Source organism: Glycine soja, chromosome 14 (assembly GCF_004193775.1).
Source record: "Glycine soja cultivar W05 chromosome 14, ASM419377v2, whole genome shotgun sequence".
In the NCBI taxonomy this organism is placed as follows: Eukaryota; Viridiplantae; Streptophyta; class Magnoliopsida; order Fabales; family Fabaceae; genus Glycine; species Glycine soja.
The window spans coordinates 48,092,557-48,117,885 of record NC_041015.1 but is presented as its reverse complement, the minus strand read 5'-3'; the positions used below and the strand labels follow the sequence as shown (position 1 = coordinate 48,117,885).

Here is a 25,329-nt window from a genome sequence, read left to right as displayed (position 1 = left end):
AAAATGTCTTCTTATCAGTTGTAAGCTGTCTCTATATATAAGTTATACTAGAGATAATAATTTATGGATATATCGTAAGTTATGTTCATAAACTCTCTCAAATACTTATAGAATAATACACGTATTTATATTATAAGATAAGTCTAAATAATCTATAATTAAGCTCTTTCAAGTGAACCCGGGTCTTTTTGAATCAATTGAAATTATTAAGCTGTGAGACATGAATTATACAAGTGTAAAGTTAAATTTCTCTCGTTTGAATAAACTTCTTCATAAATTTAAACTTATAGAGTAGAAAATAAGAAAATAAAATATAATAAACTTAAATGAAAAGAATTTTTATAGAAGTTAACTACACATATAAGTTGATTTCAGCTTAAGTGAGAAGTTAAATTCATTTTACTTTTTTTATGTGTTTATAAAAAAGCTTATTCAAACATATTCATAATGTATTTTGACATTTTTCTATTAAGTGAGAATTGATTAAGAAAATAAAATAAAAGATAAGGAAGTTAGAAAAGAGAATGCTGCAAGTATCTTAGGACGAATGAAAAATAAAATCTCTTTGTGAAGAAGTGTTACGAGCACACTTTCTCATGATTTCCATTATTACTCGAATAAGATTTATAACAAAATCTATATATACATTAATGATAAAATCCTTTAAAAAATTACTGATGCTTCTAACAGATTCTCCAGATACCATATAGATAGGTTGGGCAGACCTTGACATCATTCTAATCTAAGAATTGAATTATCATGAAAATTTGAAACTGTTATATACAGGCGGATAAATTATTATTTCTATTCTGTTGAATTTTTATTTTTTTTGTCAAAATAATCCCCATTAGGCACACCTTCCAAACCACTTGTATTTGAAACAAGTTTTAATTCCCTTTTCTTTGCGTTGAAACAAATTTAAACAGAGACCCATTAACTTTTGATAATAAAATGAAATTTTTTAAAACAATAATATAAGTATAAATGGTTCTGTAAAAAAAAACTAAATGAAAATAATCTTTATCCTTTATACATAAATTATTTATGATAAATCTAAAATATAGATTATAATTCAAAAATATTTATGTATTAAACTTTTTTTAATTATAATATAATTTTATATAGTCAAAAATATTTATTCATCATAGATTCAGTTATATTTTAATACATATTTATCCTGTGCATAACTAAAATACCAGTGACTCTTAAACTGAGAGCGATGATTTAAAATCATGTCTTTAACAAAGTTATTAATCATATAAAATATTCAGATATTCTTTTTTTCTTATGGGTGAGAATGAAAGACGGTTTCAGATAATTTATAATAATTTATGTTAAGAATAGTCTCATCAGGTAATTCATGAACATGATAAGTGCTTATATAGTTAGGTAGACCATCCCCTTATAAATTGATTTTTAAGGAGACCTTTCGGATGTCTTTGCTGCACTATAAAATTTAATAATTTATGCATTTTATTCAACTAAGTCATTTGACATATTCAGAATTTTTTTTATCAGCTGAGATTTTTCAATGGGTTTACCCTATTTTTTTCTTTCTAGCTACAAGTGGGTTTAGTGTTATAAGGGGGGTTCACACGAGGAAAATAGTGGCGACGGTTGGTTACTTGTGACACAAGTGCTTGGGATGTTAATGGTAGTCCAACAAAAAAATTATTGGTGAAGAATGGTTTTCAGGAATTGGTGGCAGTGGGAGAATAATATTATTAGATTAAAATTACATGTTTCTTTCCTGAAAGCCAAAGATTGGAGGAGTTGGTAGCAGTTCATCTCATTAAATAACTTGTGTTCATGCTGACCATTGTACCATCAATGAATTAATTAGTTGAATTTGTGCAGATTTTTTTCTAATCCCTGCCACCATTCTACCTTACAAATCATATATCATTCTTTCCTTCGAGTCAGCCCAGGAATTTGTAAACAGATTAATTAATATCTAAACATTTTAAGCCTTAAAAAATTTTAGTGAACAAAAATTCTGTAATATCTCAATATAAAAATATAATGTAATAATTAAATATAAATATATTAATATAAAAGTACTGTAGTAAATTGTATAATTTGGTTAAATTATATGAGTCCACATGTATCTTGTTGATGTATTTTGTACACCCAAATTTATAGTTGGTTAGGTTCACACACGTAAGGCCTTTCTTTTCCTTTTTTTGAAAAGTTGTATTATATGACATATGCATAATGTTTCATGTATGTGTACAAAAGTGTATCTTCTTTATTCTTGATGGATTATTGTGATGTCGTAAAGTAAAATTTTAAGAATAACTTTTTCACCCTCGTAATTTATTGATATTCTGCTAGTTAGCAAGCTTAACAACCCTAAATTCTGATTGTAATTTACATTTAGCAACAGTCAAAATCACTTGACGTTCAATTTATACACTTTAGATGCGTCTTTATTATAACGAATGTCTTCACAATACTAGCTAGATGGATTATTGTGATATCGTGATGTGTTTTTTAAGAATTTTTTTAATTCTTAATTTTATTGGTACTAATATGTAGAACCATGCAATACATGAGAAATTAGTGTTTAATTTTTATTATTATTTTAATTAATATGTAATATAAGCATTTTTTTATTCTTTTCTCTTTCAAATCAATTTTAAAAATTATTTAATGTAAAGAAAAATGAGCATGATTTTAGAAAAAGGGAGAGAAAAGAAAATAATAGCAAAGCAATTCATGTTATGAACATGTAATCATCAGTTTAAATTCAATGTAACAAGTTACATTGTAAGTTTCTTTTGATGGGGGGAGGGGAATAACTATCTAAAGATGATCACTTAAAAAGGCATAACAACTCATCCTAGACAATTAAGGGAATGAAACCCAAAATTTGTCCTTGTGAAGTTTAGCATAAAACACAATCATACAATATCTTTCATTAATTCCTAAAAATCATAAATATTGATTATATAAGTCCATGAGCATGAGACCTCTAGTCCTTAAAAAAGACTAACATAGTCAACATTTGTGATTTTTACACTTAGAAATTAAGGTCAAATTTTATATTTTGTAAGGACTAGCATGTTTGCCATTAAATTTTAAGGGACAAATTTGAGTGTTCACTCAAATTAAATGGTAGGCTAAACAAAGAAAACTCTAGCTTGCTTCCATCTAAGTTGCACATATGGGTGCTTTCCTTCCAATTTTGGGCTTGACATTTGCACATTTCGCAGTTACTAGAGTAGTTCCATTAAATCTTAGATTTATGTCACTGAGCTCCACGGTTTCACACGGAATACCACTGCTACAGACAAGAGTAATTCCTTCTTGAGTTGCAGAAGTTCCTCTAATGTTTTTGAAAGTGACTTTGCTTATCTTTATTTTTGATGGACTCTAAACATTGAAACCATAAATAAATAAAAAAGTTAGGTAAATTAATCAATCTTTTTTATCTAAGTGACATGTGTGTCTATCTATATAAACAAATCTAAATAAATAGTCAAGATTATATTTAAGTAAAAGGTCATTTACATATAATTATATGATTGACATATATTAATTTTTCTTACATTCTCATGGCTACCTATATTGAGAAGTGGCATTTGGTTAGATACCTGTTTTGAGCATTGATTCCATGGGCAGTACTCTTGATCGATAATTATAGGGTTGCTGACATTAATCATTGTGATATCTTCAAAATGCAAATCAGACGCAAGAGAAATTATTGCAGTACCAGGCCAAGTTTTGATCCTTAGACCATTGTTTGTGTTTTTTAGTGTACAATTCTTGACAATAACATCTTCTACAGAATCTTCATTTGAATATTTTCCTAAGCTTCCAACACTAATACCATGTTCAGGTCCACATGTTACATTTAGGATAGTGACTTCTTTGCTCCCATCACCTAGAGATATGCAATCATCACCGGTGCCAATTTTTGAGTTAGTAATCTTCACTTGAGTTGATTTTCCAATGTGAATTCCATCTGTATTAGGACTATATGCAGGTGAACTAACTCTGAAGTTTGTAAATGAAATGTTCTTGCATCCAAAAACATTCACATGAAAATATTTGCTATCCTTTGAAGTTATGTCATGAATTACTGAATTATTGACAAAACCAAAGCCAAAATTCTGTGGAAAATATTGCCAAAAGTACATAATAGTTAATTTTAGGAAAGGTAATGAAAATGCATTAGTACATACTAATTTCAATATATATTAAGTAAATACTTGATTATATTTACCATGGCGAGCTTCTTGCAGTTCTTGTTTGTTGAACAGTTATTTTGTTTCCAAGCCATTTTGCCTCGACCGTGAAAAGTTCCATTGCCAGATAATGTTAAGAAATTAATATATCCAAATCTAACCCATTGATTTTGACCACTAACGTCGAATGGATTTTTGGGAGCTTTAATTATCCCATTAACCAGGATCTCAATAGGAGCCTTGCAAGGTCTCATAAAGTCTATTTGTCTCAATTTGTATTTATTGCTAGGAATCACAACTTTGCTTGGAGTTGTTGATACACATGCATCCCTCCAAGCTTTTTGCAAAGCCTAAAGAATGAGCTCAACAAAAAAATTAGGAAAATAAAGACAAAAATTTAACTTATAACTCTTTCAGTTATGGAATTTACATATAAAATAGCATTTCTCAATTGTTAAGACTTGATTTGACCTTACCATGGTTATATCTCCATTAGGTACTACACCATATTTTCTTATATCAAAAAGGCTAGCTTGAGCTTTGACATATGAAGCTAGCAATAGCAACAAAGCTAACGTGGCCATACTATGTGAGAAACTCATTTTTATCTTCCCTTCTTCTCTTTGCCTTTATCTCAGTTCTTTAAAGAATGTGTGATTTGTAGAATGTTATGGCTTAACACTATTTATATTGTACTTGCAACATTTTTAAGGACATTGACAGAGCAAACAAACTCTAACCTAATTGATTACAAATATTGTTATAACAAATGTTTCTTGGAGGGTTATATTAATGACAACACACAAACAAGTAAAACAACACTTTGTTCAAGCCATAGTTATGATCTAAATGTATTACAAAGAAAAACTAAAAGAAATTATTCAACTAAATTTGAATCTATTATTAACTTTTCATTTAGCTCTGAGCTAAATATGCCAATTGCAGGTGAAATAGATGGGTTGTTGAATTTTCTATATCATCGATATTATTCATTAACAACTATGTTTGTTATTTCAATTCTTTTTTTAGGTTATGGTTATTCAATGTTTGACTAACATATATGTTTTCCAAATGCTATTAAATATAACATGAGTTAATTTATATGCCTGGAATGAATAATACTTGTACACCGATATTTAATAAAATTTAATTATTTTATCATGTCATCTTATTTGTTAATATAATATGTAAATAGATAAATTCTTCTTAAATATCTATGTAAGAATATTTTATATTAATAATATATTAAAATTTAACTCAGTATTTAGATATAGTGTTTCCTAATTTTTTCTTTTTTTACTATAAATAATTATACATCAAATTAATAGCATAGTTAAAAATAGTTAAAAAAAAGTTAATAGTTTCGTGTTCAACGTGACATATTTGACTTTGTTGGACATACTTTCAATACTTTGTTGTACTTATTCTCAAATGACCAAAGCAAGAACCATATTTTTGGATCAACTCAACTTTGAGTTTTAGTGGACTCAATCTCATTAACAAACTAAATCCTAACAGTCCGTTTAAGTTTTATCTTTTTATTTCATAGACTCAAATGGATTGAAAGTATTCAACTTTTTGCATTATATCTTCATTCCTAGGCCTGGAAAAAATTAGAAAACCTAATAACAAACACACACATGTAGAAACACCATTGCATTAACAAAATTTTCATAGAATAAAAAATCCCAAAAAGAATACTTATGATAACAATCACTTAATACAAAAAAAAAAGTATAATAGAGGAGAGTTTAGAAAAGTCCGAGTTGAAGCACACTCCAATGCATTGGTACTTTAAATTGATATGTTTCTCTTTCGGGATATGACAATCGAATTTTTTTTCGTAAATACATCTTCTCTCTCTTACTTTTTTTCAATCTACATTACTTTGTAATTTAATTCCCCATATACACTACTTGAGACTTTCTCTCTTTTTTTGTTTTTTTATTTAAAATATTATAAAATATAAATATTATATTATATAATTTTTTAATGGATTTTAAAATTACTAATTTATTAAATTAAATTTTATAATTTTGTTTTTTATTTTTTTAAAGAAAATGATATTATTATAAATATAATTATTTTGGTTTTATTATTTAATTTACTTAACATATTTGTTAGGTGAATATTTTTATTTAAAATCTGAATTTTTTAATATAATTATTTTTAATATAATTTTATTACTAAATATAATTAGTTTGTTTATGTCATTAGATTTAATTAAAAATGAGAAGACTTTTTGTTTAACAACTTATTTATAGAATAACATTATATTGCATTATCATTAAAATACTTAAACTATTACACTTGGCTAAGCAAAAAACTTAAGATGAAGATATGTTAGGACAATTGTTTCTGTTATGATCATATTACCGGTAAATTCTACATTTTTTTCTACTTTCCCGTTCATTTTCTTCTTCGTTCAATGCGAGTTGAAACGGAACGAACGATCCTTTACCGTCCTCTTTTCTCCTTGGATTAGGATCACACTGATCTCGTTTATATTCTTGCCACATTGATTCGGGTGACAACAAAAAATAACTGCTAATTAAATATCTTTAAAGATATTTTTAATATATTTTTATTATAAAAAATAGCTCATATTTAGCCGTTATCAGTATCTTTTGGATATTTTAATCTTTACTTCTCATATTTGCAAGCCATAAATAATAAAAATATCAATTCTTATTACTTAAGCAAAAAATAACTGATAAATAAATATTTTTAAAGATATTTTCAATAAGTATTTTTAAAGATATTTTTAATATAGCAGTTACTACTCTTTGAAATTTTATGTGTGTCAATTATTTTCAATATTTTTATAGATGTATAAATTATTTTTTTACTATATTTTTTAGTTTATTTTAATACTACTAACTAATTTTCTTATTTTTTTAATTAACGAACATAACAAAAAAATATCAATAATACATAAACTTAACTACAAAAGTACATATAAAGTAACTAAAAAATTATACTCTAATTTGATCCATTATTTTTTTTTATCTGTATATTTTTTTAAAAAAAATAAAATAAAAAAACAAAATTATAAAATTTAATTTAATAAATAAGTAATTTTAAAACTAATTAAAAAAATTATATAATATAATATTTATATTTTATAATATTTTAAATTATAAAAAACAAAAAGAGAGAAAAAACTCTAAATAATATATATTGGGAACTAAATTATAAAGTAGCGTAACATGAAAAAAAAATAGAAAAAAGAATATATATTTACGGGAAAAAAACCCTATCAGAATCTCATCCCGGTGTACCAATTATGTGCAATGAAGGATCTGAACCAAAGAAGACCTTATTTCAGAACCATTTTTATATAAAATTTTATATTTTATAGAAGTATCGCCATGTGTTCTTAGGATGTTGTCTCTCGTTCTCTCTTTTTATGTTCACTCAAGAGAAAGCTATTTAAAAGAAAAAATAAACTCCAAATGCACATCCCAAAAAACACAACTTGCAACAACAAGACAAAATAAAATCTTCAACGTGCAATGAAGCTTCCAACAGATAGAAAAATAAAAGACTTGGTCAATCAATAATTCAATATACTTCCTAAAAAATAGGAACTAACAAATTTATAATATAGTGGGTGAATATTATATTGTAAAAAACTGATTTTGAAAAGAAAATGTTTTTTCTTTAAATTTTAAATTATAATAAAAATATTTTCCAACAAATTCAACTATCATGCTAAAAGAAATGCTCCAATACTTCAAATTCACTGAAACTTTAGAAAACATACCATCAAGGCAAAGCATGATCAAGAGGGAAATCATTTTTAGCGGGCAGTATCTCTAGCACCTCTCTCAATAGGAAAATTAAAGTGTTAATGCACACTCCAACTCTATGTAACACCTACAAAGAGAAAAAGTTAACAAATGCAATCAAAGATAACTATATAAAAAGCATTCATGGATGAATTTAGTTACTTCCTCATTTTCTTTCTCTGCTTTTGATATCACTAGCTTTAAGGAAGCACTTAATTAAGACAAAAGTATGCTTATCAGTTATGACAATATTTCTTGCAACTAAAATAGAGAATCCATGTTTCCCCCCTCACGTAATTCATGTCAAAACATTCTAAAATATTTAGTGTTAAAAAGCTTAATATCATGTGAAAATTATATCGTGAATACGATCTTATATACAAGGGTTGTGTCCCAGTGTCACTTGAATCCTATATGTGAGGCTCTTGTCAAGGTTGTGACTCACAATCAGTTAAATCTTAGAAGGCTCTTACATCAAGATTGTGACTTTATTCTTATTTGAATCCCACATACTTTTATATATTAAGGTTGTTACTCATTTTCATTTCTTATCACATTTCTCTTCATCCACAATATTTCAATCACTTATCATGTTCTCTTTTTTAAAGAACACTTTAGAAAATAAAGTGTGCTGCTAAAAAATCTAGTTACAAATTGTGAAAAATCAAATAGACATATAATAAAAATTAAACTTAAATATATTTTTTTATCTCTTATATATACCTAATTTTTAAGTTGATAATTTTTTTTTTCAGATTTGTTTCTTAATATTTAAAAAGATTTATTTTAGATTTCTATTGTCGATTAAGTGATGACGTGTCTGTTAAATATTTTATTATGCAGTTTGTGACTATGGAAAAATAATCAGTCTTTATAGTACGAAACTTTTTCATTTCATTTTACTGAGATACAGAACAAGACCCAGAGGAAGAAAGAAAAGAAGAACAATATCAAGAACAACATCCCAAGAAAAATCTAGCATCTCTTAAGATCCGATCAGATCCATTCAACCCCCATTTCCCCTCTCGTTGATGAGGAATTAATCGTACATGACTACGTGTCACACATCAAGGTTTTTGGTTTTTTCCTGTACAGTCCCTTTTTTTTTTTAAGTCTTCACACCTTTACGTTTTTTTTTTTAATCTTTTTCCCCATATTTTTTTTATCTTTTCCCCCAAACCCGTACACAAACTTTGCTGCACTTTTTTCTTGCGTTGAATATTCAGCACCCACCTCACTCCACACAAAAGCAACCCCTACACCACCTCCAAAGCCCAACTTGTCTCCACCCCCTTTTACACACCCAAAACTCAAGGTCACACGTTATCAATGTTTGAGGTATTTATTTTTACTTTAATTGATTTTGAAACAAATTGCCGGTTTTATCACACATCTCATTATCAAATATTTAATAGATATGCATCACTTAATTGACAATAAAGATCTAAAACAAATTTTTACAAATATCATAGAGCAGAAAAAAATTAATCAAGAATCAAATACAAAAGTCAAATATACATTAGGAACCAAAAACATATTTAAACCTAACAACTAAAATTAATTATAATGTTAACAATTATTTTTCTAATTATTAATTATTAATTTTATTACATTTTATCCTGCAGTCATCTCCCTTTATAGGAACCAAATCCACACATGTATTCAAAGATGTTCATGTTCATTATAATTAAATGATTTATATATCAATTGCAATTAATTTAACTTCAAAATTATTTTTTGTTTAAGTAAGACCTGAATTTTCATTCCAAATAATTTTTATTTTATTTTTGGAGTTATATGTTGTTATTATTATCGCCATGTAATGGGTGGGTTAGAACTGCACAATCTCCATTGTAACATTCTATTTTTCATAAATAAATTAAAAAAAAATTAATAAAAATAAATAAAATTTTAGAACGTGAAGATTTTATAATTAAATAAATAAAGAAAAATAATTGTAATAAAATAGTGCTTTGAATATATATATATATATATATATATATATATATATATATATATGTGTGTGTGTGTGTGTGTGTGTGTGTGTGTATATTAGATTTATTCATTTAATAGGAATAAAATAGAGTTCTTTTATATAAAATAATAAAAATAAATAAATAGAGTAAATAATAAGTTGTGGGTACCCTAGATATAAATAGTGATATGTTAAGTCAGTTTTTTCACACCAACGATGCCTCATTGTTTCCACATATTTGTTTTTCTCTCTTCTCCTCCCAAAACCCTCTATTTTTCCCGAAGATCATCAAACCTGTCTTAGAAAAACAACGATCTCAGACTCATTCATCGTTGGATCATCGTAAAATTTAAGCACCAGGTTTGAAACTCAATTCTGAGCCATTTCACCGTTGATAATTTCAAAATCATGTTGAAGATGAGAGAAAAACACTTCACATCGTAACCTTTTCTTTTCTAGTAAAAATCCAAAAATGTCTCGTTAAAACTACAATTTTGGATTATTTAACCATTGGATTGTCATAAAACTTTAATATGTGGTTCATGATTCAATATCGTACACCTTCACCGTTGGGATTTGCGTAATAATATCTATGGAGAGAGAAAATAAAATCACACGAAGACAGTATAAAATAGAGACTTCAATCCTTTCTTCTCTCTGACGTTTGGGAACCCTATCAGAGCAATCAGAGGAAAAAAATGAGAAATCTCAGGAACTTGCTAGAGATACTGCTATCGCTGTCGGAAGACATGAGTTTATCGCAATTGGGGTTAGAATGAACATGTGTAGGAATCCTTAAAAAATTAAATTAAGTTTATTTTGGGATGTTTATTAAATAATTTTTCCTTTATTATTATAAATACATTATTGATGTCCTGATGCAAATTGGTTGATAAAATAGAGTGATCTTGGTGTTTTTATTTTTTTTATGTCTATGATTTTGATTAATTGATTTTGGTATAATTGTGTGAAATTATTTGAGGGGTTTTACTCCCCACGTGATGATAAACTTTTTGTATAAATTATTATATTGAGATTATGAAATGGTGATTCAAATTGTGAGTATGTGATAATTTGGACCTCTGATTAATGGTGAAATAGATGTGTATTGAGTTGTGAGCTATGAACTGTGTAATCACATAATTGTAAGACCCTTTAAGGGCGACGGGTATTGTAATGGGATCCACTGTGGGAACCCGATGAGTTAAAATGATTTTGAAAATAATTGAGTAGTTGTGTATATTGCATAGTTCATAGGTAAAGTGTATATGATTCATGAGGTTTGATAACGTGTTAATTAAGATTATATCATTGTGATTGAGATCGAGTGTATGTAATAAATTGTGTATGTATGTGATTGAGATGTTGTGTGCATTGAGTTGTGAACTATGAATTGTACAATCACATGACTATAAGGCCATTTAAGGGCGACGAGTTAATGATAAGTCCCTTTAAGGGCGACGAGTTAATGCTAAGACCCTTTAAGGGCGACGAGTTAATGCTAAGACCCTTTAAGGGCGACGAGTTAATACTAAATCCCTTTAAGGGCGACGAGATAAACTATTTGAGAACAATTGAGGAATCGTGTGTTTTGTACAGTTCATAGATAGTGTCTGTGTGCTAAAATGTTTTCTGGGTTGGACCTGAATCAGGAGGGAGAGGCCCTAACAGACTCTTTGGAGTGTAGGCCTTGGGGGTCATCCGGTTTGAGTGTTCCTTTAAGCCTATGTTGATCCCATATGATTGGAGCATTCTCGCAAAACACCGTGACCCTGACTGCTCTCCCTATGATCTTACCTAGTGAGAGTGACCTGACTTGCTAGTGTGTGGTTTGTCTTATCATGTACTCCTAGGCGCTGACGTGATTTTTTACTAACATGGTACCACATTGCATATAGGATTGAGTCTTAGTGTATATGTTGCATAACACTTGTGTATTGATCAATATTGATTGACTTGATGACATTGTATTTTGATCCTTTAGTACGTGAATGTTGTGAAAATGAATAAAATGTGTTGTGTGATTATGTGATGTTGGATGACAAAGTGGTGAAATGATCTAAGTTATGTTTAAGTAAGTTTTATTTTGTTTTTATGATATTTATACATACATGTTGTGTCGTTACTCTTCATTAGTTAGGAATGTGATAATTCACTCCCAGTGTGCTATTTGTGTTTGAATCTTGTGATGATCTTGAACCTTGTGTTCGTGGGAGTAGATAAATAGGTGGATGACTATAAATAACCTGATGCTAGAGGACACAGGAACACAATGCTCTGATAGGATGTAATATTAAGGTATAGGTTCTATATTAATTGTATGAAATTTTGGATGACCTTGTTTTGAGCCAAAGTGAATTTATTATTTATTTAGACAAGTTTTATTATGATATTAGAAAGGTGAATATGAACTTTTTATCCTTTTGAAAGGCTTGTATTTTAAAAAAATATTTTAAATACTTTTAATTAATATTTAAATTTTTATTCTTTTATTATTAATACATATATGTGAAATAAAGGTGTCACATCCATCACGTATGCTTCGCCCCATTTCTGAACCTCTTTGATGATTTGTTCCTTCCTCACCAAAACCAACGTTAATTGGGTCATGAAAATTGATCCAGACTTGCATTCCCAATCCATCATCCCCCAAAATCAGTATATATCAACCACACAAATACACGAAAATATCTCCAAATACAGTCCCCCATATGTAGCATGCTATCTCTTTCTAATCAATTAAGACTGTCCATACACTTGCAAATAGGCCTATACATGTTTTCGTACTCCACTTTCTTTGAACTCCATAAACTAAAACCCATCCTTCCCTAAAACAAATAGCAACTTGTTTATCCTTAATCTCCCAATCAACTCCTCCCTCATAAGTCATAACACCAAAATTTGATCACATTTTTGCTACCTATCTTGCTGTGCTGTGGTAGCTTCTTTGATGTAGTCAATCATCTTGTGCTCAATGTAAGGATTCCTTTAATTAATAATTTCTTTTCTTATTAATTGTAGACTTAAGTAATTTATCTTCCTTGTGTTTCATTTTCATTCATTCTTACATCCTATCTAGTGTCCAAACAAACCATTACCAAGTGTCTTATGTTTACTATGCAACTATAGTATCATATTTTGAATAAAAACTAATAAGGTAGAAGTATTAGTCAAAATTTTAGATTGCAGCGATAAAAAAATTCAAAATTTTAGTGAAAAAAATAATGAACGAGGAAAAAAACTGAAAATAATATAACAATTCAAAGCTTTACCTTTACCTTTATAATTTAAATCAAATCAATCTAATCTTTACCAAATTAATTTGACTACCTGATTCATCTATAATAATCTTATTCAACTCAAGTTGACTCAAGTTGTTACTTCTTGCAGAAGACTACCCCTTTAAAACTTGCTTATAAAGTTAGGTAATATTAATTTTAAGCAGTTAAATATATGTTTAAATTAATGCTAACTATAGGCCTTTGATTGGATCGTGCACGGAGAAATTAATTTTGATGTGTCGCGAAACAAGTATTTCATCATTAGTTGTCACTTGAATGTTTACATTGGTTACAAAACCAGAAAATGTTTGCTTCTTATTGTCCTTAGCTATTTATACATGTCACTTTTCCGGCAATGATAAACCCAACGTCACGTAAATAAACACATTACAATTTACAAATGATCAAATACTATTTTACGGCACTATTGTGCAATTTAGTTTTGGGCGCAAACTTTGGTTCACTATATAATATATATATTAAATATGATAAGTAGAAGCGGCTTTGTAATGGTTGGATTTGACCTCTAGTTTGTGTAGGTTTATACAACTTGCACCAGAGGCAATGCCTTGGTTCACTATATAGGTTGGGTTCAAATTAAGCAAAAAAATCATTTTCTATGCATAACATATAATTAGAATTCATAGGCTACTTGTGTTTTGCTATTTTTATATAATCGGTGTTTATTTTCAAGAATATTTACAATTTTCGTTTAAGATATCTGTAATCCTTTTGGATCCAAATTTTTGACAAACTAATATGTTCCATGTGCGGGACAAAGAAAAAAATGTTTTAATTTTTAAAAGATTTTTAACTATGTGGAAATATTTTATTACAATAATTAAGATAAACAGATAAAATTCTAAATTATTTATTAAACTAGAACAAACTACTTGAAAAGGTAAGCAGAAGCAGCTTTGTAATGGTTGGATTTGACCTCTAGTTTGTGTAGGTTTATACAACTTGCACCAGAGGCAATGTCTTGAACAAAACGTCATCCTAGTCTCACACTAAAACACTATAAAACTTTTTCTCTCACTCTTAGTTTTCATCTTAAATCTGCCATACACAGTGCATTGCCTTTAGGTGACACCTCCATCTCAAGCTGTGGTGAATTAACCATACAAACTATCCAATTTTACCCAAGGTAAGAGTTTTATGTTCTAATTAAGTGGCTATGTATACATCACAAGAGGAGAGAGTTAAAACAAGGACAAAATTTAGATACAGTACTATAGGTGTTGCTTCCAATTAGATTTAGAGTTTCCCCTTTTCGTAATCTACCTGATAAAGGATTTCATTAAATGTCAACGTGTATTATTAAGGTGAAACTTCAATTCTGATGTTACCAACAACACCATGAAACCGTATCTAAGTTTTGTTTTTGTCCTTAAAATAATGGCCAAGCTTTATTTCATTGATTCTTTTATTTTTCAATTCCTAGCTTGATTGGTTGCAAGTGAATCCCTGAACTGAATTACAATGGCTGAGGAAGATGTTTACACAAAAGATGGAACAGTAGATTACCGTGGAAATCGTGCTAACAAAAAGGAAACTGGAACTTGGAGAGCCTGCCCCTTTATTTTAGGTAACTATATTTGTGTATGTTTCTCTATTCTCAACAATTAATTCTTTGTGGGATAAGAAACTAATTAGACCAACTTGCAGGAAATGAATGTTGTGAGAGATTGGCTTACTATGGGATGAGCACAAATCTTGTGACTTATTTCAATACTAAACTAAATCAGTCTGGTCCTACTGCTTCCAAGAATAATGCAAATTGGGGTGGAACATGCTACATCACTCCGTTGATTGGAGCATTTGTGGCTGATGCCTATCTTGGAAGATATCTTACCATCCTTTGTTTTTCCATAGTTTATGTTATTGTGAGTATAGTCTCTTCAATTTTTACTTGATTACTGTTAGGAAACATGGTAGAGTCCAAGTGAGGAGAGGGTGAGAAAATCAATAAAATGAAATCAAATGAAAATTAGATAATTACATCAAACTATCTACTTGGCTTATATAAAATGTGAGAAGTAACCAACTTGAATATAAGAGATTAATGGTCACAATTCATGTGCACAATCTGTATTATATCTACCTGATTGATAAGCAATATCTCAATTTTTTTTTTCTCTTCCTGCATAGGGAATGACACTCTTGACACTGTCTGCTTCAGTTCCAGGCATAAAACCTAGTTGTGATGATCAAGGTAATTGCCATGCTACTCAGGCACAGAGTGCAGTGTGCTTTGTGGCTCTATACCTTATAGCTCTTGGCACTGGTGGGATCAAGCCTTGTGTATCATCATTTGGTGCAGATCAATTTGATGATGCTGATGAAGCTGAGAAGGAGCACAAGAGCTCTTTTTTCAATTGGTTCTACTTGTCAATAAATATTGGTGCTCTTATTGCTGCTTCTGTGTTGGTGTGGGTACAAACCAATGTCAGTTGGGGATGGGGATTTGGAATTCCAGCAGTGGCCATGGCAATTGCTGTGGTGAGTTTCTTCTCGGGTACGAGGTTGTATCGGAATCAGAAGCCAGGAGGTAGCCCCCTCACTCGCATGTGTCAGGTCATAGTGGCATCCATAAGAAAGAGTGATGTTCAAGTTCCTAATGATAAGTCTGGCTTATATGAGATAGAAGAAGATTCAGAGTCAGCTATTGAAGGAAGCCGGAAGCTTGATCACACAAATGGATTAAGGTAAACCATAGCAACAAATTTCTTTATGTTTACTCCTCTAATTGAAAAATACTACAAGTACCATCATAACCTTTGACAATATTAAGTTTAAGTCTCATGTCGGTTCCACTGATAGAGAGTGAATCCAAGTGATTTAGTAACATCCATCGTAAAATTCTATCCAATAACAATTGAAAAGTGTATAAAAGAATGCATTGCTTGGATTTCTCTTGTTCATAACTAGAAGCAAATTTTGATGGTACCGTAGATTTTTAAGCTAGAAAGGTAGTAATTTAAGCCAACACTCATGCCTTATAACTTGCTATCCTATCAAATTATGACAATTTTATAAGTTTATAATCATTAGTCTTCCAAATGTTTTGGTGGGGCTATAACTATTGCAAATCATAAAATGTTTGTCTAGTTTTCTTTCTTTTTGGATATCTTTTAGCCAAGAGTCAAAAACTGATTCCTTAAAGTACTAATATCCATTTAAGGGGTTAATCTCTCCCAACATAATTCCATACACACAAACCCGAGGATCGAATTTCTGCCCTCATGCTTCAATAACATAACCATCTACCAATCATACCACACCACGTTCATTGTCTAGCTTTTCTTTTAACCTATAGACCACAACCTATTTTTTGAGGCACAAAACACAAATAAAAAGACATTGCCCTGTTGCTTTATCCAGTTTTTATTCACATTTACCTCTTGTCACTTGTGTGTAACAGATTCTTAGACAAAGCAGCAGTTCTAGGAGATTCAGACAATGTGAAGGACCCGGTAAACCCATGGAGACTTTGCACTGTGACTCAAGTGGAAGAGCTGAAAGCCATTATAAGATTGCTTCCTATTTGGGCCACTGGCATCATATTTTCTACTGTTTATAGTCAAATGGGAAGCTACTTTATACTGCAAGGTGACACCATGAACAACCGTGTGGGCAACATAAAGTTACACATCTCACCTGCCACTCTTTCTGTCTTTGATACCATCAGTGTCATCTTTTGGGTGCCAGTGTATGACAGGATCATTGTGCCAGTAGCAAGAAAATTCACCGGCCGCAAAAATGGCATAACTCAGCTCCAAAGAATGGGCATTGGCCTTTTCATATCCATATTTGCTATGGTGTATTCAGTAATCTTGGAGAGCATGAGACTTAAAATGGTTAGAAGACACAATTACTATGACCGTGAGCAGGTCCCCATGTCACTTTATTTGCAGATTCCACCATATTTTATCATAGGTTGTGCTGAAGTGTTCACTTTCATTGGTCAGTTGGAGTTCTTCTATGAGCAAGCACCTGATGCCATGAGAAGCACATGTTCTGCTCTCCAACTCCTCACTGTTTCATTTGGATCCTACTTGAGTTCTTTGCTTATAACAATTGTGACTAAGGTCACTACTAGGAATGGTGGCCCTGGATGGCTACCTGACAAACTAAACTATGGTCACCTTGATTATTTTTTCTTGCTGTTGACAGTGTTAAGTGTGCTGAATTTTGTTGCGTTCCTTCAGGTGTCAAAGTTGTATTCATATAAAAATTCGGTTGGAACTCTTCACTGAAAAGTGGGTTAAGTTGGACAAAGGATGTTCAAATTATGCAGTTTCTATGTGCCCTTTTTTAGTGTCTTGTTATGTAAGTTTATGTTCTGGTGCATGCAACAAGGTCGCAACATATGTACAGCAAGTTGCACATTAGAAAGTCTTATTTCTCTATGCTTTGTTTTCCACCTTGTATTACACTTTATACCATCAACTATGGTCAAAATCAATGTATAAAGCCCTTGTTATTTGTGCCTACATTCACAATGTGTCAGATCTTTCTAATCATCATTCAGCATTCATTCCTTCAAACCTTTCTTGCTCTTTTCCTCCATTGTTCTACTTGTGTCACTCTTTGTCCCCCTTTAAGGAAAAGAAATAAATAAAGAAAATTAATAAGGTACTGAACTAGCTCTATAAATTATCTCTTACCACAAGACACATAAATATATGTAGAAGGAATAAGGATGTGTATATGCAACAAAAATGTTGGGCACACAGCCCCCATTATTGAATTAAGGGTGTTATTCATTTTGTGCTTTGAAATTGAAATTTACCAACACTGAATATTCTTTGGACTCAAAAGATTATGTCCTGTAACTTCTTCTAAGTAACTTCTTTTAAGTGGATTTTGTACAAGTACGTGAGTAGGTCAACATACACAAATATGCAAGCTAGATTAATTCGATGAGTCATATATAGGTTGGGTTCAAATTAAGCAAAAAAATCATTTTCTACATATAACATATATCTAGAATTATACACTAGTATTTTGCCATTTTTATATAATCCGTATTTATTTTTAAGAATATTTACGATTTTCGTCTAAGATATCCTGTGGTTCTTTTAGATCCAAATTTCTGACAAACTAATGTGCTTCATATGCCGAACAAAAAAAAATATTCTATATATTGTTGATATTCTTCATTAACAATCATGTTTGTTCTATTTGTTATTTCAATTCTTTTTTTAGGTTATGGTTATTCAATGTTTGACTAGAATATATGTTTTTCAAATGCTATTAAATATAACATGAGTTAATTTATATATCCCGGAATGAAAAATACTTGTACACCGATATTTAATGAAATTTAATTATTTTATCATGTCATCTTATTTAATGAAATTTAATTATTTTCTATGCATAACATATATTTAGAATTTCATAGACTACTTGTGTTTTGTCATTTTTATATAATCCGTGTTCATTTTTAAAAATAGTTACGAGTTTCATTTAAGACATCACGTGATCCTTTTGGATTCAAATTTCTAACAAACTAGTGTGCTTAATGTGCGAAACAAAGAAAAAAATGTTCTATATACCATTGATATTCTTCATTAACAACCATGTTTGTTCTATTTGTTATTTCAATTCTTTTTTTAGGTTATGGTTATTCAATGTTTGACTAAAATATATATTTTCCAAATGCTATTAAATATAACATGAGTTAGTTTATATGTGGTAGAATGAAAATTACTTATACATCGATATTTAATGAAATTTAATTATTTTATGATGTCATCTTATTTAATGAAAGTTAATTATTTTCTACATATAACATATATTTAGAATTCATTCATAGACTAGGTTTTGTCATTTATATATAATTTCAAGAATATTTAACTATTAACTCAATTCCGAAACCTTTAGATTTTTTCTGGTACCATAATAACTGTATCTCTTTATTCGTTGCATCTTTTAAACTTCTTATCAGGCATATGTGCGGGATAATTATATATATTCATAGTAAATTTAAGAAAGATGTTAAAACAACATGTTAATGAAATCAATTAAAGCAAAAAACTGGGGAATTAAAAAAGCAAATGTTAAAAAATACAATATCTAACTTATTGAGTTTTTCATTTTGCATTTTTAAACATAATTATTTGGTTGATTTTTTTTCCCTCTTTGTTCTGTGTATCAAAATAAAATAAACTAAAACTTGTATACGCATGAACAACAATTATATTATGATACATAAATGGAGAGGGGAAGAGACTAGAGAGATACCTTTTCTGATAGAACCTTCAAAGAGTTATGGAAAACTGAATAATCAGAATACATATATTTGCAACTCCAAGGTTTATTGTACCCTTTTTAAAATGTAAAACGAAATCTTCAGCAGCCTATAATACAAGGGAATGAAAGGAAGAAAAAAAAAACATATAGTTGGAATGCATGTTACCTTGTATTAACGATGAAGCGCAGAGCTTTTGATTGAATAGGTTGTATTTGAAAAAGAAAGAGGTGATATATTTTCGTAGCTAAATTCCTTGGGAGAGAAAAGCAGTCATGACAGGTTCTTATTTTTGTTATTTTTTTAAATTCAAATGATAACAATCTACAAGAAAAAAAGGAGTTTGACTTAATTTGTGTTAAAGCCATTAGAAAACAAACTATGTTAATTAATGATTTAATTAAAGAAATGATCATTGGTCAATGATTTAGAACGTACAGGAAATTAATAATTAGTTGAAGCCCGTTTTGTAAAACTGCTTACAAATTAGTTTGGTGAATTCAACTTGTTGATTTTCTCTTTTCAAGTTCAATTAATTCTATATGTTGTTAATATACAACCAATCAGAAATCATGATACCTGCACCCAAAAAAATCTGCACCAAAAAAAATCAGAAATAATGAATTAATGATAGATTTTCTTAAAATCTAGGTAACTATAGTTGTTAAAAAAATATTATTGCTGTAAAAAATAATTAAACGGACTGTTTATATCTTTTTTTCTTTTGGTGAGCAACTATATATATATATATATATATATATTTGTGATGTTAGATTGAAGAGTAAATATTTTGCCAGCAGTGTTGTGTAATACCTTACTGGAAATACTTTAAGTAATTGGACTTGTTTATTAAATTAGAATTGGACTTGTTTATTAAATTAGAAATAGTCATATGAGAAGGATAATAAATTAACATGAAAGCCTTTTTTTTTATAGTAAAACGGAAGAAAATTATTAGCAAAAGAGTTATGACAATAAACTGATAAAATTTAATTGACCCGTATTATACTCTTATTAGATGCATGATATTATATTAGTTAATACAATTTATCATGATTTTGTTAATTAGTATTATGTAAGTTTATCTATTAAGTTTTTCTTATAAATGAAAATGATAGATAATTCAAGCAAGTTATAAAATAATAGATTAAAGAAAAAATATGATACATACTTGAACATGAAACTAAGATGTGTATGAGAAGCCACTGCAAATAAAAAAGAAAGTGCCTAAAGCATGTGAGTTTCATGTGTCATCAGTTAAACTAATCTCCAATTAATTTTTTTTCCTTTTTTGTAGTATCCATATTTTACCAATTTGAATGTGGCATAGACTTTTATTCCCATCACATCACAACCAAACTAATCACATTAAACTACAAGTTCGATGTACGATCGATTACACCACATTAAATCACAAATTCGATGTAGGATTGATTGGTTGCAATCGAAGACTTGAAAATTAAAGGTAGACCAACCTTACTTTTCCACACTTCTTTTGCATATTTAGAAAAATGATACAACTAACTTATAAGCTTGAAAAATAAACGGCATATAGTCAAATAATTTCTCTATTAATGGTGGCTATTCAAGGGATGACAAAGGAGATTCATTCAAGTTTTAATACACTGCAACATATATAGTCATTCCAAACATAGTCTCACAAGTCACATTTCTATCCTAAAAAAAAAAGTCTTATATCAAAAAGTTCATTTTACGTGATATTTAAAATAATGGTATTGTTAAGAAATCTTTTAAGGATACTAGTTAAAAAAGTTAGCAAATAATTTAAAAAAAAATTAAAAATTATAAGTAGAAGTACATGAATCCATGAAAAATATTAAATGTTACTCACCCTCTCTCTTTTTTTAAAAAAATCTTTTTATTTTAGGACACTTGGTATTATATATTTTCCTAAGATCAAAAGTGCATTGTATCATTTATCAATGAATGCTTGTATATTTGGTTAATCCAATTTTGAAGAACTAAATTAAAGAATGTGTACGTACTCCATCAATGCGTTCATGAAGTGCCAAAACTAAACCTTCGGAGTAAATTTGTATAGCCTCTACATTCACAACCAAAATAATTTCCAAGTGAGAACATCGAGAATTAAAAGAGTGATTAAAAGAATATAATATTATTTTTTTGTGTGTTAAGATATTATTTATTTATATTTATATTTATAGTTTGTTAACTTGAATCTTTAGAGTTAGTTTTAAGCAACTAAGGAAAAACATTATAAAGAAAGAAGATTTATTATATTAAAACTACATAAATATATGTAATAAAGTACACTTTTAATTGTTTAAAATTATTGTCAAAACTGATGTTAGCAAAAATGTTTTTATTTAATATTATTATAAAGTATTAGAAGAATTAAAATGAGAACATAACATCAACAAAGATAATTTGGCTCCGTTTATTTTCAATTTTTTTCTTTTTAAAAAGAATAAATGAATCAAACAAGTTCTAAAAGGTTTTAAATACTAAGTAGCTTATTTTTTTATGAAATTTTTTTTAATAAAATTAGGTAAAAATAACTTTTAAAAATCTAGTTTCTCTTCTTTCTCTCCACACTCTATCCCCCATTATCTTCTTCCTTTCTCTTTCCCCCATTACCTTCTTCCTTTTTCTCTTTCTCTTTCTTTTCATGTTTTCACTATCTCGTGTTGTTCTCTTGTCTCTCCCCTTAAATCTTTTTAATAGTTCCTATCATTTTCTCTTTGTTATCTTTCTAATAATCTCTTTTATTTAAAAAAAATAAAAATCATAAAAATTTCTATTTTATTTTTAAAACTCTTATGAATTCTAATTTTAAAATAACTTTTAGATTAAAAAATTATGTCCAACATAATGTTAGAAAACAAGAGTATTAGATTACATATATAGTAGATTATTGTAATTTCATTACATTCTTTGACATTGAAAGAAATTATGAACAAACACAATTGATGCATGAGTATTAAATTACATATATATTAGATTGTAATTTCAATAAATTCTTTGACATTGAAAGAAATTATGAACAAACACAATATGTAACACCTCATTTTTTGTAAAATATATTAAAAAGGATTTTATTTAAAAATAAATAGAGTTTGAGAAAAATAATGAGGTTTTTAAAATTAAATAAATGAGGAGAAATCATTTTATTAATTAAAATAATGGTTTGAAGGAAGGTAAAAAGGATGTTTTATTTATTCATTTTATAAGGAGTAAAATAAAGTTCTTGTTTATAAAATAAAAAATAGCCTAAATAATAAGTTGAGAGTACCGTAGCTATAAATAAACATATTAGTTCATTTTTTACATTTACGATACATCTCTATATTGTCTTTACTCTCAAATTTGTTTTTCCTCCTCTCTCTTCCAAAACTTTCTCTTTTTCCCGCATACATCCGAACTTGTGCTAGTAAAACTACAATCTCAAACTCGTTAACTATTGGATCATCATAAAATTTGAACATCAAGTTTGGAACTCATTTTTGCACATCCCCATCGTTGGGATTTGCGAAATATTGTCTATGGTGAGAGAAATGTCCCTCGCACATAGCTCTAATTTTCCTGCATACATTCAAACTTGTCCCAGTAAAACTATGATCTCGGGAAATTTTTACACCAGCTTCAAAATTCATTTTGCACATCTCCACCATTGTGGTTTGCATAATAATGTCTATGGAGGGATAAATTCTCATCGCACGCAAACAATGAAATGGAGGCTCCGATCCCTTCTCCTTCTTTCTAACGCTTGTAAACCCTAACAGAACAACCAGAGGAAAAGCTTGAAGAATCTTAGGAAACTACTAGAGACGCTGTTATCATTGCCGGACTACACACATGAGCCCGCTTAGAGGTAAGGGATGAGTTTATCGCAATTGAGGTTAGAAAAAACATGTGTAAAGATCCTTAAAGGATCAAATTAGGGTTTATTTTGGTATGTTTATCGTATTGTAATTCTTCTTGTATGATTATGTGAAATTGTTTGAGGGGTTTTACTTGTCATGTTGTGACAAACATTTTTGTATAATTTGTTTGTGTTTTGGATAATATTTATTAGATTAGCGTGATAAATTATTATATTGGGATCATGAAATTATGATTGAAATTGTGTAATGTATAAATTGAATATGTGTTGATTTGTGAGATACACGTAAACATGTGATGGTGGATTGTGACGTTGCGATATGTTAAAATTGTGGACATGAAATTTGATTGTGAATAAGTGTGTGGTTAACACTTGATGTGACAATAATTATGTTGTGAGCTGTGAATTATACAATAACCCGACTGGTGTTTACCTTGAGAAAAGTGTTTATGCGCAAAGTGTTAAAGGGAAAGTGTAAGATTTCTAGTTAGGAACCTAAAGTGTTAAATTGTAGGGCAATGTGTTAAACGTGTTTGAAACACAAGTGTAAAGTCATGGGTATTGTATAATTCACAAGCAGTGTCTGCGTGCAAAAATTGTTTTAGGGGTTGGACCTGAATCAGGAAGGTGGGGCCCTAACATATTCTTTGAAGTCTAGGTCTTGGGGTAAAGACACTTGGTTTAAGTGTTCTTTTAAGCCTATGTTGATTCCATGTGGTTGAAGCATTCTTGCAAAACAAAGTGACCCTGACTGATCATCTTATGATTTTACTTACTGAGAATGACTTGACATACTCATTGTGTGGTATGTCTTATTATATACTCCTAATGAGTGTTGTTACGTCTTGACTCAAGTGTGTCATTCATGTGTAATGTGATTGATGATTGAAAAATGAATTTTAAATGATAAAGTGGTGAAGTAACATGGATTGTATTAAGTTGAACTATGTTATAAATACTTCTATAATTTATTTTGATTATGTCTTCATTTATCTGTATTTTATTTAGAAATGTGATAACTCATTCCCTATGTGTTGTTTGTGTTTGGATCCTGTGATGATCTCGAATCTTGTATTCATGAAAGCAGATGACTAGGTAGATGACTTTAAAGAAGAACTTCGTGCTAGAAGACATTGGGACACAATGCTCTGATAGGATATGACATTGGGGCATGAGTTTTTATTTCAATTTCATGATATTATTTTACTTTATTTTATTCCACTGTTTAATAAGATTTCTTTTATAAACTTTGACGGTCTTGTTTTGAGCCAGATATGTTTTTAATAAGTTTTATTTGACAATAGTGAAGCGAATGTAACCCTTTGCCACATGAATTTGTGTGTTATTTTGATAAAAATTGATTTAATTAAATTTCACATTTTTATATATTTTTCTTATTTATATGTGTGTCAGAATAGAAGGTGTCAGAGAGCTCACGATACAATGCAAGAATTAGAATCAATCATTGCCTGCACGATTTGTTGGAATAATCGAGTGACACGGTTTCATCTCAAAAACTATATTGTCAAAAGAATTAGTTCTGATTTATACAAACAAATAACTTATTTGCTTAGGGAAGGTTGACTCCAGGAAGTTCATAGAATAGGCAAACAATTTGGATTACTTTCAAAATATGTTTACAGTTATTGCTTATAGGAAAAGATTGACAATTTAAATTCATAATCATATGCTTTTTGCAGTAGTATCTTTTTTACTGTTTTGCATCATTCTACTAAACAGGATTGGCCAAATGGTGGAAGAGTTTAGATAAGGTTTTAAATTCAAATTTTATTATATTATTGTAAAAAGAAACAATTTTTTTATGTATAAAGTTTACATGGATTGAATCTCAATGTTTATTAGGATCAATACAGATCTTAAAATTTAATAACACTTATAAAAGTATTTATAGGTTATCCAATGATAAAGTTTTATATCAATAATAAGATTTGAATTCATTTTGTTGGGATA

General features: G+C 29.1%; 2 protein-coding genes across 3 annotated transcripts; one reads left to right on the top strand and one right to left on the bottom strand.

Annotated features, from left to right (window-relative positions):
• Positions 1-3,105: 3,105 nt before the first annotated feature.
• Positions 3,106-4,774, bottom strand: LOC114383748 (polygalacturonase-like). Its single transcript, XM_028343480.1, has 4 exons — positions 4,667-4,774; positions 4,229-4,540; positions 3,597-4,115; positions 3,106-3,375 (listed from the first exon to the last, which is right to left on the bottom strand). The coding sequence occupies exons 1-4, from the start codon at positions 4,772-4,774 to the stop codon at positions 3,154-3,156; spliced, it is 1,161 nt and encodes a 386-aa protein (XP_028199281.1). The 3' UTR covers positions 3,106-3,153.
• A 7,908-nt stretch (positions 4,775-12,682) lies between these two features.
• LOC114385515 (protein NRT1/ PTR FAMILY 8.1-like) lies at positions 12,683-17,735 on the top strand. Of its 2 annotated transcripts, XM_028345631.1 has the most exons (6): positions 12,683-12,932; positions 14,310-14,384; positions 14,682-14,825; positions 14,906-15,123; positions 15,389-15,945; positions 16,662-17,735. In XM_028345631.1, exons 3-6 carry the CDS (start codon positions 14,720-14,722, stop codon positions 17,494-17,496), a joined length of 1,716 nt encoding a protein of 571 aa, XP_028201432.1. In that variant the 5' UTR covers positions 12,683-12,932; positions 14,310-14,384; positions 14,682-14,719; the 3' UTR covers positions 17,497-17,735. The 2 variants fall into 2 exon arrangements, with proteins under 2 accessions (XP_028201432.1, XP_028201431.1); XM_028345630.1 differs by lacking the exon at positions 14,310-14,384.
• The last annotated feature ends 7,594 nt before the right edge of the window (positions 17,736-25,329 follow it).